This window comes from Ptychodera flava, chromosome 14 (assembly GCF_041260155.1).
Source record: "Ptychodera flava strain L36383 chromosome 14, AS_Pfla_20210202, whole genome shotgun sequence".
Lineage (NCBI taxonomy): Eukaryota > Metazoa > Hemichordata > Enteropneusta > Ptychoderidae > Ptychodera > Ptychodera flava.
In genome coordinates, this window is record NC_091941.1 from 13259079 (window position 1) to 13273646 (window position 14568).

At 38.8% G+C, this 14568-nt stretch overlaps 2 protein-coding genes across 4 annotated transcripts; one reads left to right on the forward strand and one right to left on the reverse strand.

Annotated features, from left to right (window-relative positions):
• The first annotated feature begins 551 nt into the window (after positions 1-551).
• LOC139149422 (uncharacterized) lies at positions 552-11254 on the forward strand. Of its 3 annotated transcripts, XM_070721189.1 has the most exons (9): positions 552-675; positions 1781-1888; positions 2256-3029; positions 3969-4190; positions 5211-5376; positions 5955-6111; positions 6658-6849; positions 7147-7806; positions 9588-11254. In XM_070721189.1, exons 2-9 carry the CDS (start codon positions 1846-1848, stop codon positions 9774-9776), a joined length of 2403 nt encoding a protein of 800 aa, XP_070577290.1. In that variant the 5' UTR covers positions 552-675; positions 1781-1845; the 3' UTR covers positions 9777-11254. The 3 variants fall into 3 exon arrangements, with proteins under 3 accessions (XP_070577290.1, XP_070577287.1, XP_070577288.1); XM_070721186.1 differs by having other exon boundaries at positions 6658-7806; XM_070721187.1 differs by lacking the exon at positions 9588-11254 and having other exon boundaries at positions 6658-8395.
• On the reverse strand, positions 10880-14505 carry LOC139149425 (serine hydrolase RBBP9-like). Its single transcript, XM_070721192.1, has 5 exons — positions 14277-14505; positions 13570-13612; positions 12314-12419; positions 11747-11832; positions 10880-11481 (listed from the first exon to the last, which is right to left on the reverse strand). Exons 1-5 carry the CDS (start codon positions 14367-14369, stop codon positions 11261-11263), a joined length of 549 nt encoding a protein of 182 aa, XP_070577293.1. The 5' UTR covers positions 14370-14505; the 3' UTR covers positions 10880-11260.
• Between the last annotated feature and the right edge of the window lie 63 nt (positions 14506-14568).

The window sequence follows — 14568 nt, forward strand, 5'->3', positions numbered from 1 at the left end:
GAAAAAATAATCCTGCCTCTGCATGGCCAGGAGGCTAAAAATTATATCATTTCATGAGGAATCCCTGAATTTGCTCCTTTGCCTTATGAAGACCAACAGCATCATCGAACAAAATCAGAAACTTCTCTTCCACTGCTTTACGCGAATTTAAAACACATGAACATGTCCCCCCCCCCCCACCCCACCCCCGGAAATCACCAGCCTCCCCTATTCTCATGCGTACATTTTTGCCATTTTTGTTCTCTTGCCGGGCATCTTTTCTGAAAGCAACTAAATAGTACAATTACGTTTTCGTGCCACGCGTACGAGAGTAGAGAGTGGAATTTACTGAACAGGCATTGTCAAAGGAAGTTAAATGTAGGCCTCACGACTGCAGTCATTTTACATGTTTTATCAATGACAGATCGAACATTAGGCCTAGTGATGGTGAAACCGGCAATTATATCAATGAGTGAAAGCCACCATTATAAAACCTATGATAAAAAATTGTTAGGATCGTAACTATTGTTTGGAGTTTGTGTTCTTGTTGTTAACAAAACAACAGATTACATCATTGGCGCGGGACACGAGATGTCGACAGCTTCGTTTGTTATGTCTCTTCGAGAATTCTGATCATGCTAGGGGGTTCTTCGGAAGCCATTGTTATTTTGAACCGGAACCGTACGCGCTCAGGCGGTAAGTCTTGACTGCAATAATGCTCTTATACGATATCAACAACAACATATTGTAGTGGATAAGTATTTCCAAAAAAAATGCAAACGACGCTAAGAATCGTAACTGTCAAGTAGTTGTGAATGTGACATTGTAACGGTGGATTCTGCCTGGTTTTGAATTCAGCGAACTCGCTTTGTTGACCGTCGTCGACAGTCCCTCGTGCCTTCTCTTTCAAGTCTTTGCCTGAAGACTTTAGTTGAAGTACTGATAACCAGTGCAGTGTCGCGGGCAGGTGCCTTACAATGTGATACGAATCAAATTCTTTACCAACAGTAGAGTGTCGAGCACTAGCTTACAAATATCGTGAACCGAGATTTAAAAAGTAAATGGCACAGGTGGCTCTCGTTCACTACAACCCACAACTGCGCTGCACCATAAACCCTAGAGTCTACGGGATGGTGCAACGTTCTGCTTGGCAGAACAAGGCATATTGTGAACGTAGCGTAAACTACACTTATACAAACTACCCAGAAAACAGCACGCCTGTGGAACGGCCCTGAAGAAAGAAAATATTTTTTCCATATTTTCCGATTTCAGTTTTCCCCTTGCTTCTTTTTCTTGCCACTTTGATATGAGAATACCAGAACAGTTATTTTATTCCGTCAAGGTATACTGCCATCTCTTTGGTTAGTCTCATTGGAAAAAAAATCGTAAAAATTTTTGAAAACCAGAGTCCCCCCGTGCCAAAACCACCATGAACACCACTACATTCTGCTATAGAAGAAGCTGCAGTACATGTGCTATTTATTAAAGCAGTAGTTGGGGATGGAAACTTATTGACTCTCTAAAAAACATTCTCGCGCATCTGCCAGAGTGTTTACTTGATATGATAGCACTGCTATACCATTTGAAATTCAAGTAGCATGCCTAGGGAACACCGTAAAATTCACTCAGCTACCACCACCCTTCACAAAATGACTGACTGACTATAGCTCTGGCTTTGAGCACTATTGATAAAGCCACTCAGGGAGTCCGTGCTATTTTGTGGAAATAACATGTTAAATGCAGTGGAATGCTCGGAACACAGATTGTACATCTGAAATATTACATTTCATTCCTTTCCCAGGCACAATTTTGGTATTTAAGGAGCGGCAAAAGAGAAGTCATGCTTTTTGAAGTGCAGTTAGTACAATGGAAACTATGAGAGTGAAAAGCAAAGGAATTCCACTATATGGTAATGACTACTTTTAAAATTCTCATCAGGTCAAACAAAAATGAAAAGAGAGAGGTTTTATTTTATGGAAACTTTATTTTACTGGGTATGTCCTTTTCGTTCATGTTGTAAGAAAGAGCAATCCAAGTGGGGCTAGATGAAACAATGATAAAATGCAAATTGAGTTTTAAGTAAAGTTTAAGTCAAACATAAACAAAGTATGGTACATACCAGTAAATAGATAATGTCTGTCAAAAGAAGTTTAGAAATATTGTACCAATGAAAATATATTTGCAGTAAATATGCATTCTAAGATCTGGTGTCATGACCAAACCCTGCACTAAACTGTGTGGAAGTTTAGGCGTGTGCGATCCTTTTTCCTTTACAGTTCTAGAAAGCTCAGATGATGATAATGGAGATGGTGAAGATGACAAGACAGATGGTGTTGTGTTTGTCAAAGAAGTGCACAGTGATATAGTACTAATTGAAAGGCCAAACATGCAGGATTCCGATACATCTTCTCGTACATCCAAAAACAATGATAGAAGTGTGGCTTTTAAGGTTGGGCGTTCAAAGAGATCGCTGCGTCCAAAATCTGTACCAGAAACGTCCAAGACAGAGGTGATACCGGCCAAGGTAAAGAAAACGTCAAAAACAAGGTCTGCAAGTGCTCAGGAAAGTACACCAGGCACATCCGGTGTTGACCAGCCAGATTTAGAAATAGTTGCCATTCAAAGATGTGATTCACGCGGTGCGGCTCAACCTGGTCCAAATGGAAACCACCAGCTGAAACCATCGCAGCAAGAATCCAAAACGAAGAAATCTTCAGGGAAGAAACACTTAAGGAAGACCAAACATATCTGTATGGATGATGAGTTTCAACAACTCGCTGTGGAGGAAGATGCTGACCCAGAAGTGCAAGTGATACAGCCACAGCCGGTGTCGAATGAAAGTCGGCTCCCTAAACCATCGGAAAGAAATCCTGAGGCCAATCAGGCGAAAGCAAAGCCTACTGGGATTGTATGCCCATTTTATGGATGCTCATGTACAACGGAACCAGAAAATCTCAACACCATGAAACTTCATCTCGAAGTTGCAGATCATTCAAAGTTGGCCACCTCATCCCTCTCTTCATTAGCATACAAGGGAGAGCATTTAAATGGTATGTTACTTGATTTCAGTTGCATCCATCCAGCTTATTTCCTTTTTGATAAAAAGTGCTCCCCACTGAAACATGTTTCAGAGTTTATTTTCCTGTAGTGTTAAGTTTTGTGTTACAAGCAGTTTGGTTACTACAAATGCTACAAAAAATAACTTGTAGTATCATATGAGACAATGTCTGTATTTTATTTCAAGTTTGCTCCAGATAGTTGTAATTAGTAACAAAATTGTCTGTAGACTCGAGACAGGCGTATTGCAGTGTTCCCTTTTTCAGATTCCAAGTTGTCAATTATTGCTAGTTTCCCTCATCTTAGCTACTCCAGTGATATTAATTCTTTCACATAACTATTGCAAGATTCTTTCTACTGAGAGTGCTACAGTGATTGAATTTGTATGCACCGTAGGCAAACAGGTTAACCAGTAGCCCACCAGTCCATGGAGGGTAGTATTTAGGTACATTTAGAGGAGGAGTTGAAAACCATTCTCATGTGATACCAATCTTTCATTGATAGCCCCAGCTATTTTTTTTTTAATTGAGTGACAGTTTTGAAATTATGGGTGAGCAGTTCCATTTATCATTATATAGTCTTGAATCTAGGATCACATTAAACTTTCTGCCATCCACTTTTATTAATTCTACATGCACACTTTACAACTACAAGTCCATTGGTATTTCATTTGTCCATCAGCAAAATCAATGGTGCAAGTGAAAAAAACTGTATGATCCTTCACTGCTCAGTTGAAAATATCTGCGTAGATGTCATTGATCACCAAGGAGTGAGGGTTCAAGGTTCAAAGGGTTAATGGTATGCATGAGTGCTTATAATATAATAAATGTGGTGTTGAAATGATGGTAGTTTGGATGTGGCCTTAAAATGTGAACAGGAAACCCATGTTTGATTTACAAATTAATTCCTAACAAATGTCTTCCTATTGACAGATGGTGATGACGTTTCTTACATCTGTAGCCATTGCAGCGATATGTTCAACATGTCCGCTGAGGTAAATGAACACCTCTTCTGTTCTGATCACCAGTCAGCTGCAGTGCTAAAAGTGATCTGTTTCGGTTGCCCGACATGTTTTCTTCTGTACCCTACATTTACACAGTGTTTGCGACACATGGTGGATAAAAATCACAACCGTCATTCTTTTCCATTGAAAGGTCAGTAGACGCCATTATTTATGTATTTCTTACTTATTGTATGGCTTTATTTGAAATGAAAGTTGAACACAAGAACCAGTGCTTTGCCACACAGTTTTCTCTCTGCCCAGAGGGGTGCACGACTTTCCTACCGTTAAACGTTGCCTCTTCCAAGAAATTGCGATGGATGTTTAGCAAATGTGAAGCAATTCAGCATTGGATGCATTTTCCTACTTTGCCAGTTTTGTAGCTTTCCAATCACTGTGAGGCTTTGCCAGATAAACTTTGTTTTGCCTCTTCATTAACGTGAAGCTGCTTCAGCCACAGTCACCAGTTTCGGTACAGCTGCTGTTTTAAAATGTTGGATGTGCACAAGGGATGTTGGAATATGTTGTGCAAAGCAACAGACCTATTGTATGGGTCCCGTACGCACAGCTGCATACAGGACAACCCCCTCCCTTTGAACATTCTTTAAATTAAAACATGATTGTGACCTATGACAAGGAACTCTACCAATAAGACAAGAACTTCTGCAATTGTTAATTTCAGTATTTACAGACTGATATTTTCTGAGTTTTGATGGGAGGGAATCACATCCTCTGCTGTGATGTGCAGTACCGACTTTAACCCTTTTCCTGCCAGGCAGTATCACTTCCCCATCAGCCAAGTCAGTAAAAAGCGGTATTGAGGCGTAACATAATGTACCTTACTTTCACCCACTTGGTTTGGTCTGTTATAGCATCTTTAGTCCAAAAAAAATCAAGTTTACAGTCTTTATGTTCTCAACAGCCTTCAAATGTACAGTATTATGTTAAACTACACCATATGGAATACACATGTATGTTGTTTCATTAATTTTAACCATCTTGGCCTGATGGTGAAATAGCTTTGGCAGGAGAAGGGTTAAAGTTGGCGTTGGGACTTTTGACAGACCATCATCATTGAATATAAACTTTTATGTCTCACTTGACAGTCTTCTTGAGCAGAGCTCGATAATAGCACTACAAATTACTAAATGGTAAATTATTATATTTTTTCAAGGTGACAATGAAGCCACCATTCTGCCATTACCATTGACCAAAGGGAGTTTCAACAAGGTGATGTGGATCATACGAGGCAAAGGAGGATTTGGAACGATTGTCTGCTTGACTTGTGCCGAAACTTTTGCTATGGACCAACGAGGGACATATTCAGACCACCTGGACAGGTAAATCCTCAATCATGGCTATGAGCACAACTCTCTTGTGTTTCACTGTTTTTGTTTTGTATGTCAAGTTCTTGTTCTACTCCGTACATCATGTTGAAACATCCACAATTCAACTTGTCTAGACAGTGTCTACACTCAACTTTTATTTGTTTACATTTATAGTAGTGCAGTCTACACATGTACACATGTACACGGTGAGTTGAAAAGCTGAATACTGTGTATCTCAATAAGCGTTGTGGAGTAGAACAAGAAACTTTAGTTGACATAAGCGCCAAAAAAAGTGGAGAAATCAAAAGTTACGGCTGCTTTGCGTTTACCCTATTCACTCCTAGGGGTCTGTATCCCATTATATCTAGTATGGTGGATGGAACTATATACAGAAACATGGGGTGAAAATTAAATGTTGAATTTCCATTGCAGAAAATTGAAATTCTAGTGTCTTGACCATGCTTGATGTAAGTGCAAAAATGGGTCATTGATGACGCTAATGAACATGAAAGGTGACAAAGTGAAAGATCTACATCTTATAAAAGACAGAGACACTTATATTCTGTGTTTCAACCTTTCATCATTGTTAGGTGTCAGGCGTCTTTCGTGTATATCCCGCAAAGTGGAATGCTGGGGATCCTGGAAGCACTGGTCAACCAGCCCTGGATTTGTGATATGTGTGGATGTATGCTGTCAAAGCGGAAGAGAAGCTCTCATGTTGAAGTTTGCAACGGTGGCAAGTCGAAGGTAATGAATGGCAGTGCTTACTTTAGTCACTCTCTGATCACTATTATACACCTGACGCCGTATGTACAATGCTCTCCATACTGTATGAAAAAAAGGACAACGTTACAAGTGTAGTGCATGTGAAATCTCAAAATTAATGGGTTTGGGGCGTCTTCATATAATATTTTAACAAGAATTGATTTGCAAGAAATTTGTTAAAACTACCGAAAAGATACCTTCGTTTACCTTTGTTTTAATAAGCGCCTGTTATTTTAGTGAAGATAAGAAGCAACCATCTCAGCTTTAGTAATGTGCAAAACATGCCTATCAATCTGATTTTACTTTACGAGCCTTGTATTTTTCAAGCAGCAAAACCGTAAAGTTATGAGAATAAAATATGTTTATCTTAAATTTTTTACTTATCTTATATATTTTATTTGCAAGACCATCTGTCCAATTGATGTTGATGTACAAAATAAAGTTTATGATGATCAATAATAATAACATACAGCATTAGTATGTCCTGATACTCTTTTGTCTCTAAAAGTTTACTGTCCTCATTTACAGGTGCCTCTTGTCCAACAATTCAAGACAATCAGGGAACTTCTTCTGTACCATGACAAATCTCCCATCGGCAAAAAATGGATTGATGACGAGCCAAACCAAAGAGACAGAGTGCGGAAGAGGAAACGAAACGCTGAAAATGAGGAGACAGGAGCCAGGGCACAGGAAACATCAAAGCAGTTCAAATCGGACCAGGTGCAGGAATCTTTTCAAATATCACAAAGCGAACAACCACAGAATACAAGACATAGGATGCTGCATGGCAAGCAAAGAAATAATCTTCGTGGTTGGCAAAGAAACAGACAAAACTTGACAAGCCATGTCTATGCACGTCAGATATATCCCTCGATAGGCCAGATGAATAAAGCATATGGATTTCCCCAAACAGCCATTAACTCTGCCAATGTAAATATGGGACCCCATAATAACTTGACTGACATGACAAATGACATGCTGAGCAAACAAGGTATTTTCAATTCTGTTTTTCCTCAGGCATATCCAGGGACAAATGCACAAAATCCAGGAGGTTTAAGAGCCGCTCATGGAGCTGGCAGTGGTTACAACTTCCACGCCAATGTAGGAAAAAGGTCTAAGATAAACTTTTCCCAGCAGCCTGCTGGTGTGTTTCAGTTCAGTGGAGAAAACGCATCACAGCAGCACCATAAATGTGTTACCAGATCATCAAATCAAGCCGTCATGTCTCGTGGTGGTCGGACCCGCACTGAGGCACTGCCAGGACCATCGCGTGATTCCAGAGCATGTGATGGGAATAACAATTACGGAGGGACTTTTGCAGGCAAAAAGAGTAGCTCGGAGACTCTGTGCACTGCAAACGGGATGGTGAAAGCATTTAAAAGACCAAAGGAGAGCCCATCAACGTCAGGTTGCCCCGAACCATCCCAGGAGTACCTTAAAACCATGGCTCAGATTATTTTGGTAGATTTAGACAACTGGCCTGGTTTCTTTGTCAAGCTTCCGGCCTCCTTGCCAGACAAAACCTTTGTCTGGGGGTTTCATGCAGAAAAGACTAACTGGCATGCCCCGAGACATTCTTGTGATGCTTACAGAAAACTCCTTGAGAAAGGGTGCTTCAGACTCCATCCTCAGAGTGGCAACACAAAAGATGCTGCTGATTTTGCACTGTGTATGCAGGTAAGATCATGTAGTAATGAAGTGACACGGTAAATGGCCATGACATTTTCACCTGAACAGCTCTGCTAGGAAGTAAAATTGAAAAAGTCTTCACATAAATTAATATGTTATCTGACTGATCATGGTATTTCTTAGAAATTGAGATTCAGATATCAAAATCTAATAATACATAGAACAAAATGGATTCTCATCATGAATTTGTGATGTTTTTCACCATTATATACTATATATATGATATCCCAATTAACGCTGACAGTGCTGTTGCATTTCCTTTGTTTTATGAAAGTTTGTGAGACAAAATGTACGATTGGTCATATTTTAATTAAATATATTGTAACCCAGTGTGTCATCATCTTTTAAAATTGTGAGTTTTGCTGAATTTTGAAAGTTTACGTTAGACTCAGATCACTTAATTAGAATTATATAGGGGCAATAATTAGCATCTTATGTACAGCTAGGGTTTTAATGTGGGCTGTTAAGTTTGAGATGGCTGTGACTTACACACATGTACACAGAAGCAGAGTAATAGTGGTCTGGTTTAAATCCCTTGTATTTAGGATGGCAACATAAAGAAACACTCACTAACCTGTATTTATTGTAGCTAGTCATTTATTTCACCCGAAGGGGTGTTAAAGATGGTACACAAAAAAAAGGTGCACTGCTGACACTGTGTGGCACATCTGTTCTATGAGTAAATATGGCTCATGCGCTTCTTGTACCATATACTGTACTCGTCCGAGTATAAGCCCCCGGTTCAGCAACACTAAACAGCTGTAAAACTAGGGGAGGGGCTTATACTCGAGCAACCCCATGTTATCTGGCATGGACGCATAATTTATGCTAATTTTATGCACGATTTTTTTCAACACCACTTGATCTTTCTATCGCTTTCAAAATCGACTTACACATCAAAAGAAACTGATTGTACAATCTCTGAATACAGAAGTGACGTTTTGGTGCAATTCAGCGTCAAAAAAACCCCCAAACTTGAAACAAAGACGTCATGTATGCTGCTGATCAACAGTAATGTGAACAGGCATGCATTGCCTACACGGAAAGGCAACTCAATATTCCAGTATCAAACTGTCTACATCTTGTGAAAAAGACTACATAGCTGTGAAAATTGTAATAATCACCAGGAAAAGTCTTCACAAATGAAAGGCTAATTGCTTCAAACAAAAGAAACTGCATGTTTCAAGCATGAAAACATCGTGGCTGTGCATGAAAATGAACAATGCAATGGCCGACGTGAGTGAGACTATTCTATTTAGGCGACGGGGGTGAGCAGAGTCAAAGAATCAAGATAGTACTGGGAAAACGTGTCATTTTCCATACGATGCTGTCAAGGGAACTCCAGTTTCCCATTGTTTTAACATCTTTTAATGGTATCTTTATTATCTAAAAGTAATTTTGCCAAGTTAAATGACCAAATATACTCTCCTAACCTTTCTGTATTTGAGTTACACTAGGGTAGGGGCTTATACACGGATGTAATGCATTTTCTAAAATCCTCTGAAATCAGTTGGGGGGCTTATACACGAGCAGGGGCTTACACTCGGACGAGTACGGTAATGGTACAGATGGCTGTGGAAACCCGGTAACTTTATGACAGATATGTACATTTTCTGATATATCGAGTTGAAATTCTCTCCAATGAAAGTTTTTCAAAGCAGCTTTGCACACCACTTAGACTTTTACCAAATACTTGTAAGAGGCTCACAGTCAGCTCAAGGTTTTAAAATTTGTGTGTGTGTGTGTGTTTTTCATTTATACCTATATAGGCAGGAAGATTGGATGAAAGGCTGCCTATTCACATTCCATTCACAATCCTATCCGGAGACAAAGCCTTCTATGAGCTCCAGAGACAACTTGCCAGCGGTCAGCGGGTATGCCACATACTGAATCCCCATGCCAGGAATACCTCGTATGAAGAACTTTATGCTCTGATTGCCAGTATAACAGTCTGTTGAAATTCTTTCTCTCTGTATCAAGTCCAAAACTTTGCCAAAAGACCGTCTTCAAAGTATATTACTGAGAGAATATTAAATTTAGTTTTTGTAATGAGTTCAAAGATTATATTTGTATTGTTAATTAACAGCTGGGAAAAAATCCAGCGGAGGAAATATGAAAAAGAAAACTAACATATTAATTAACTCTAATTTATAGGGGTTACAGAAAGTAACACCATTTGGAAATTTATGTAGTTTTGACCATTGTGTATGTCTGTTTGTGGTAAGGTCCGTATTGTGACATTGCTATCCCACTGCCATCTCTGAATTTTGTATCAACTCAATGAAATTTACATGTTGGTCATGCTTAAAACCAATCATATTGATATTTGAAGACAAATCTTGTCATATTTTCAATCTTGCTTTTGTGATAACCAGCTAAGCTAAACTTACAGAACACTGTGTGCTCTGGTTCAAGGCTTGTTCTTGCTGGCAGACAATGTAGTAATGTGCATATGTGGTCAGTGGATTTTTAGCCACATACTGTCCACATAACTTGTGAAAATGCCAATTGATTAATATCGCAGCAGTATATGAAAGCGAGCAATGGGAAAGCTTTCTACACGTATACTTGTACTTAGTTCTGTAATTCTGTATACTTATTTATTATTCTTGTAATTATGTATGCTTATTTATTGCAATTTATATCCAGTCTTTCTTTTTCATACTACTTTTCATTTAAGGAAGGCGTGTATGGAAAAAATGGGGAAAGGGGAGGGGAGGGGGGAGTTCAGAAAAACCAGCATTTAGGGTGACTTCAGATTTTTGATCAGTGATGTATGGTGACAAGATTTTGGAAAAGTGATGACTTCCTTGCATTGATGAAACAATTTTCCACTGTGAATGAAACAAATTTTGATAAGCATTTCTGGAATAAAAAATAGTGGTGTCTGTTGATGGGTGATATTAAACTTTGTTTAAAGCAAAAGTGTTTGGGAAGAATGAAAAATTTCACCATGCTTTAAAATGTTAAAAATTGGGCAAGGGATATTTGCAGCACTGCATAAGAGATTTTTATTGTATACAGTATGTAATATTAATACTATAGTAGGTGTAAGTATGAATAACTGTTCATTGAAATTGAAGATTTTTATTTTACTTCCATTGACAAAAAAATGGCAGCTTGCACAGCTACAGTTCAGGTGTTAAATGCCATGGCAACAAGTACAGTACTTCATTTCCAGATTGACTTTGAGTCAGAAATACATACAAAAATAAACTTTCATTTTCAGAGAAGAATTTACCATTTTGTAATGGAGGTACATGAGTCAGTGTCAGGTGTATTGTAAATCTATTCTGCCTGGCACTTAAGACATTGAAATATTTATTGTTCATTTTGAAGATGTTGATTAATAAGATTTACCAGATGTTTATCTTTTCAAACATTTTTGTCGTTTTTGGATACAGGAGGACTATTTATTAAAGTTCTGTTATAAAGATTTCTGTTAAACTGTAAGATGTTTTTTTACTACTTTAATCAACTCAGGAAATGTTGGTGCCATAAAATGTCCCCTGTCTGTATGTTTGTGAAGCTCGGTGGACAGCTGATCAGCAACTTCCTGCTGTTCATCCCAGGGTAGGAATGGATCATCAGTAGATCCAAACTGAACTATCCATTTGGTATTGGTCTTCATCTTGTCCCATTCCCAGGGCCTGTTGTAGTATCCTGAAAAATAATGAATGCAACAAAATTTAGTAGTTTCAGGTGCTCTTCCTTTCCATGTACACAGCAGTTCCCAGAAACTGATCAAATTCTTGGCATGAACTGAAAATCCTCAGTATTGAATGAAAACCTGTGCAACACACTCACGTCAAATGATACAGATTTGAATAGGACATATGGAGAGGTAGCGGCATGTCCCACCAATCCATTTCTCATCTTCTACACAGAAAAAATTAATTGCGGAGACATTGTCTTGTTAACCACTCACCGCTCTCCTTTTCTGATTCGTCTCCCATGTCTGTTACGCAAGAAGACACCAAAACAACCCCAAGAACCTGGTATCTCTCTGCATACCTAGAACATTTATCAAAACAGAAGAGCGCCCTCATAAGCTTGTAATCCCTTGATGAAATGTGGGAGTGAGACTCAGAGTCTTTTTCAACACCTGGCCAGATACTTTTACTCTGGTGTCGTGTACTGATTTTTAAAATTAATTTTGAAGGGAGATATGCTGGCTTCAATATGCTGCAAATCAATATCACCACAAAGTTTCTACAAAGGCCCAATTAAGCAGTTATTACACCAACATGCAGCTGATTTCGTTCAAACTTTGAATAAGGATAATTTATTCATACTTCCGTGGGCAGATCAGTATATTTCATCATTCCATCCACCATGGCATGGCTTCCATGAATACCATCTGTCAGATAATTGTGTTTCAGCGAAATTTGCTCCAGTGTAGGCCTTAAGTGTGACAATGGACCATTCTATTTAATAGGCTTGGGTAGAAGTTATCTGTTCAAGTTGGCATTGAATAGTATGTCGGATTTGTCACCTCTTTGCTGCTTCTGCCCCTGAGCTGTGACCGATGATAACTGTGTTTTCATCGCACTTCAATTCATCATGCATGAACGGAATCCAGAACTTCTCCCTTGCAATCACTACAGGTGAAAAAATAAAAAAACAAATGCAGCTGGGCTGTATGCAACAAAACTTACACATTTTGCACTTCAGGTCAAAGGGTCAGGTTTTTCGCAAGCTTTATCTCTGAGCAAATTGACTAACAGTGCTCAAATTTCAACAGACTAGGAACACCGGACTAGAATCACGTACACAGTCAATGTTGTCAACAACCACAATGTCAGAAAAAGGGATTTGGGATTGCCACTTTTACTGACAGTTGACACCTTACTTTCACTACATAACTGATTTTTTCAACTCAGTTTTTCCTGGATTCCTGGGAAAGATTCATACACTGTGCAGTGAAATAAAATTAGTACTGATAACATCTTTACTTTCCTGCCCATTGTGAGACTCAGGGATGCTGATAGTCAAAATAACCTTTGCAATCACATGGTCTGTACTGCAACAGCAGTAAAATTTTATGGCCTTCTATACAAACAAACAATCAAAACAATACTGATAAAGATCCTTATTGTCTGACATATTATTTATGCTAGTTATTATTTTATATGTGGACCTTGGAGTGATTTATTTCTGTTGCTGCTTTACCAAAGACTCCGAAATTTGCTATTATCTGTTCTAGGTTTAAGATTAATCTTTTCATCACTTAAAATAATTTTTGGTAGGTTTATGGCCACTGCCCAAGTTAATTGCAGATGTTGAATTTTCCACTCATCAATGTTTTAATTTAAAGAATAAAATTTCTACCTTTCCAACAAACAATAAGTACAGTGCTAACAGTTATATCAGTCGCAGGCATCTTTGTCCCTTTTGACGTCCATTTAATGGGCTAGTAATGCTAACTTGTTATGATTTTTCCATTATTTTTATTATGTATGTCAATTGCAAATTCTTATTCTACTCCTAAAAGAATATTGAAATACCCACTATTTAGCTTTTACATGTGTAAAATACACTGTTTTGTTTACATTTGAATTCTAGTCCGGACCTGAATTCACTTGTCAACAATTATGCAGTTTATACTTATGCTGACTGAGTTGACAAGCTGAATACTGTGTATATCAACATGCACTGGGGAGTTTTGACTAAGAAATTACAGTTGACATTATAAACAAATAAAGTGAAAAATCATCAAAAGTCGGTATTATTGGCCCTTTAAATAAGTACCTGGATCCGGCATGTCTTTGAGTAACACTTCAACGTTATCAAACTGTAAAGAAACGTGAGGAATATGTTAGCAGTGTGGTTTTTTTTGAACAAGTACGGCATATGAATTCGGTCACATGAATTAGGCCTTTTAAAAATGACAATTATCATGTCATCATGAATATTAATATATGTATAGATGCTTATAATAATATCGATGCTGTGATATACATGCTGCTGAAGATCATTTGATGGAGAAATGGGTCATTGAAAATTGAAACGGACAGAGTGATTTATTTTTTGTAAACATTGAGAAATAAAACATAAACCGCCCACTTTGTTTTCATATCTTAATCACAGTCCCTCGTGGGCTATTCAGCTCTGGGACTATTCGCCCCATAGACGAGTGTACATAAGCGAGAATGTACACTCGTCTATTGGGCGAATAGTCCCAGAGCTGCGAGGGACTGTGTCTTAATTGTTGTAAGAGTGAAACGAAAAGGCGTACGCTCTAGGGTCTATGGAAAAAGGAACTCTTGAATGACGTATGTTTTATAGAGTCTTCCCATGGAGCTGAAAACGATAGCTTTCCAATGATCGGGGATGTGTATAGCTCTGCATGGCAGGGCTGTGTGTTACCGGCGTTACACGGCCTCCCACCACATGTGGTGGGAGGCCGTGTAACGCCGGTAACACACAGTCCTGCCATGCAGAGCTAGGATGTGTACCTCTTCTCGAAATTTATCCCTTGCCCATGAATACCAGTTGGACGTTTCAACGTCACCCCCTCCATTACCGGGAACAATCACGATACGTTTCATTCAGGATGAGAAAAGTTCACTCGTGCAAGACCACTTGTAACCGACACTGTTTATCACACAGACACATGCACCAGCTGGTTGAAACTGCCTGTTTTGAAGCCCTACACCATGTGTACCGTATGTGGCGCCTGCACTGTATGCATTCTTGTGCTTCCGGGTTCGTGTAACTTCCGGCTAACCGTTGACCCTCGTTCTTAAG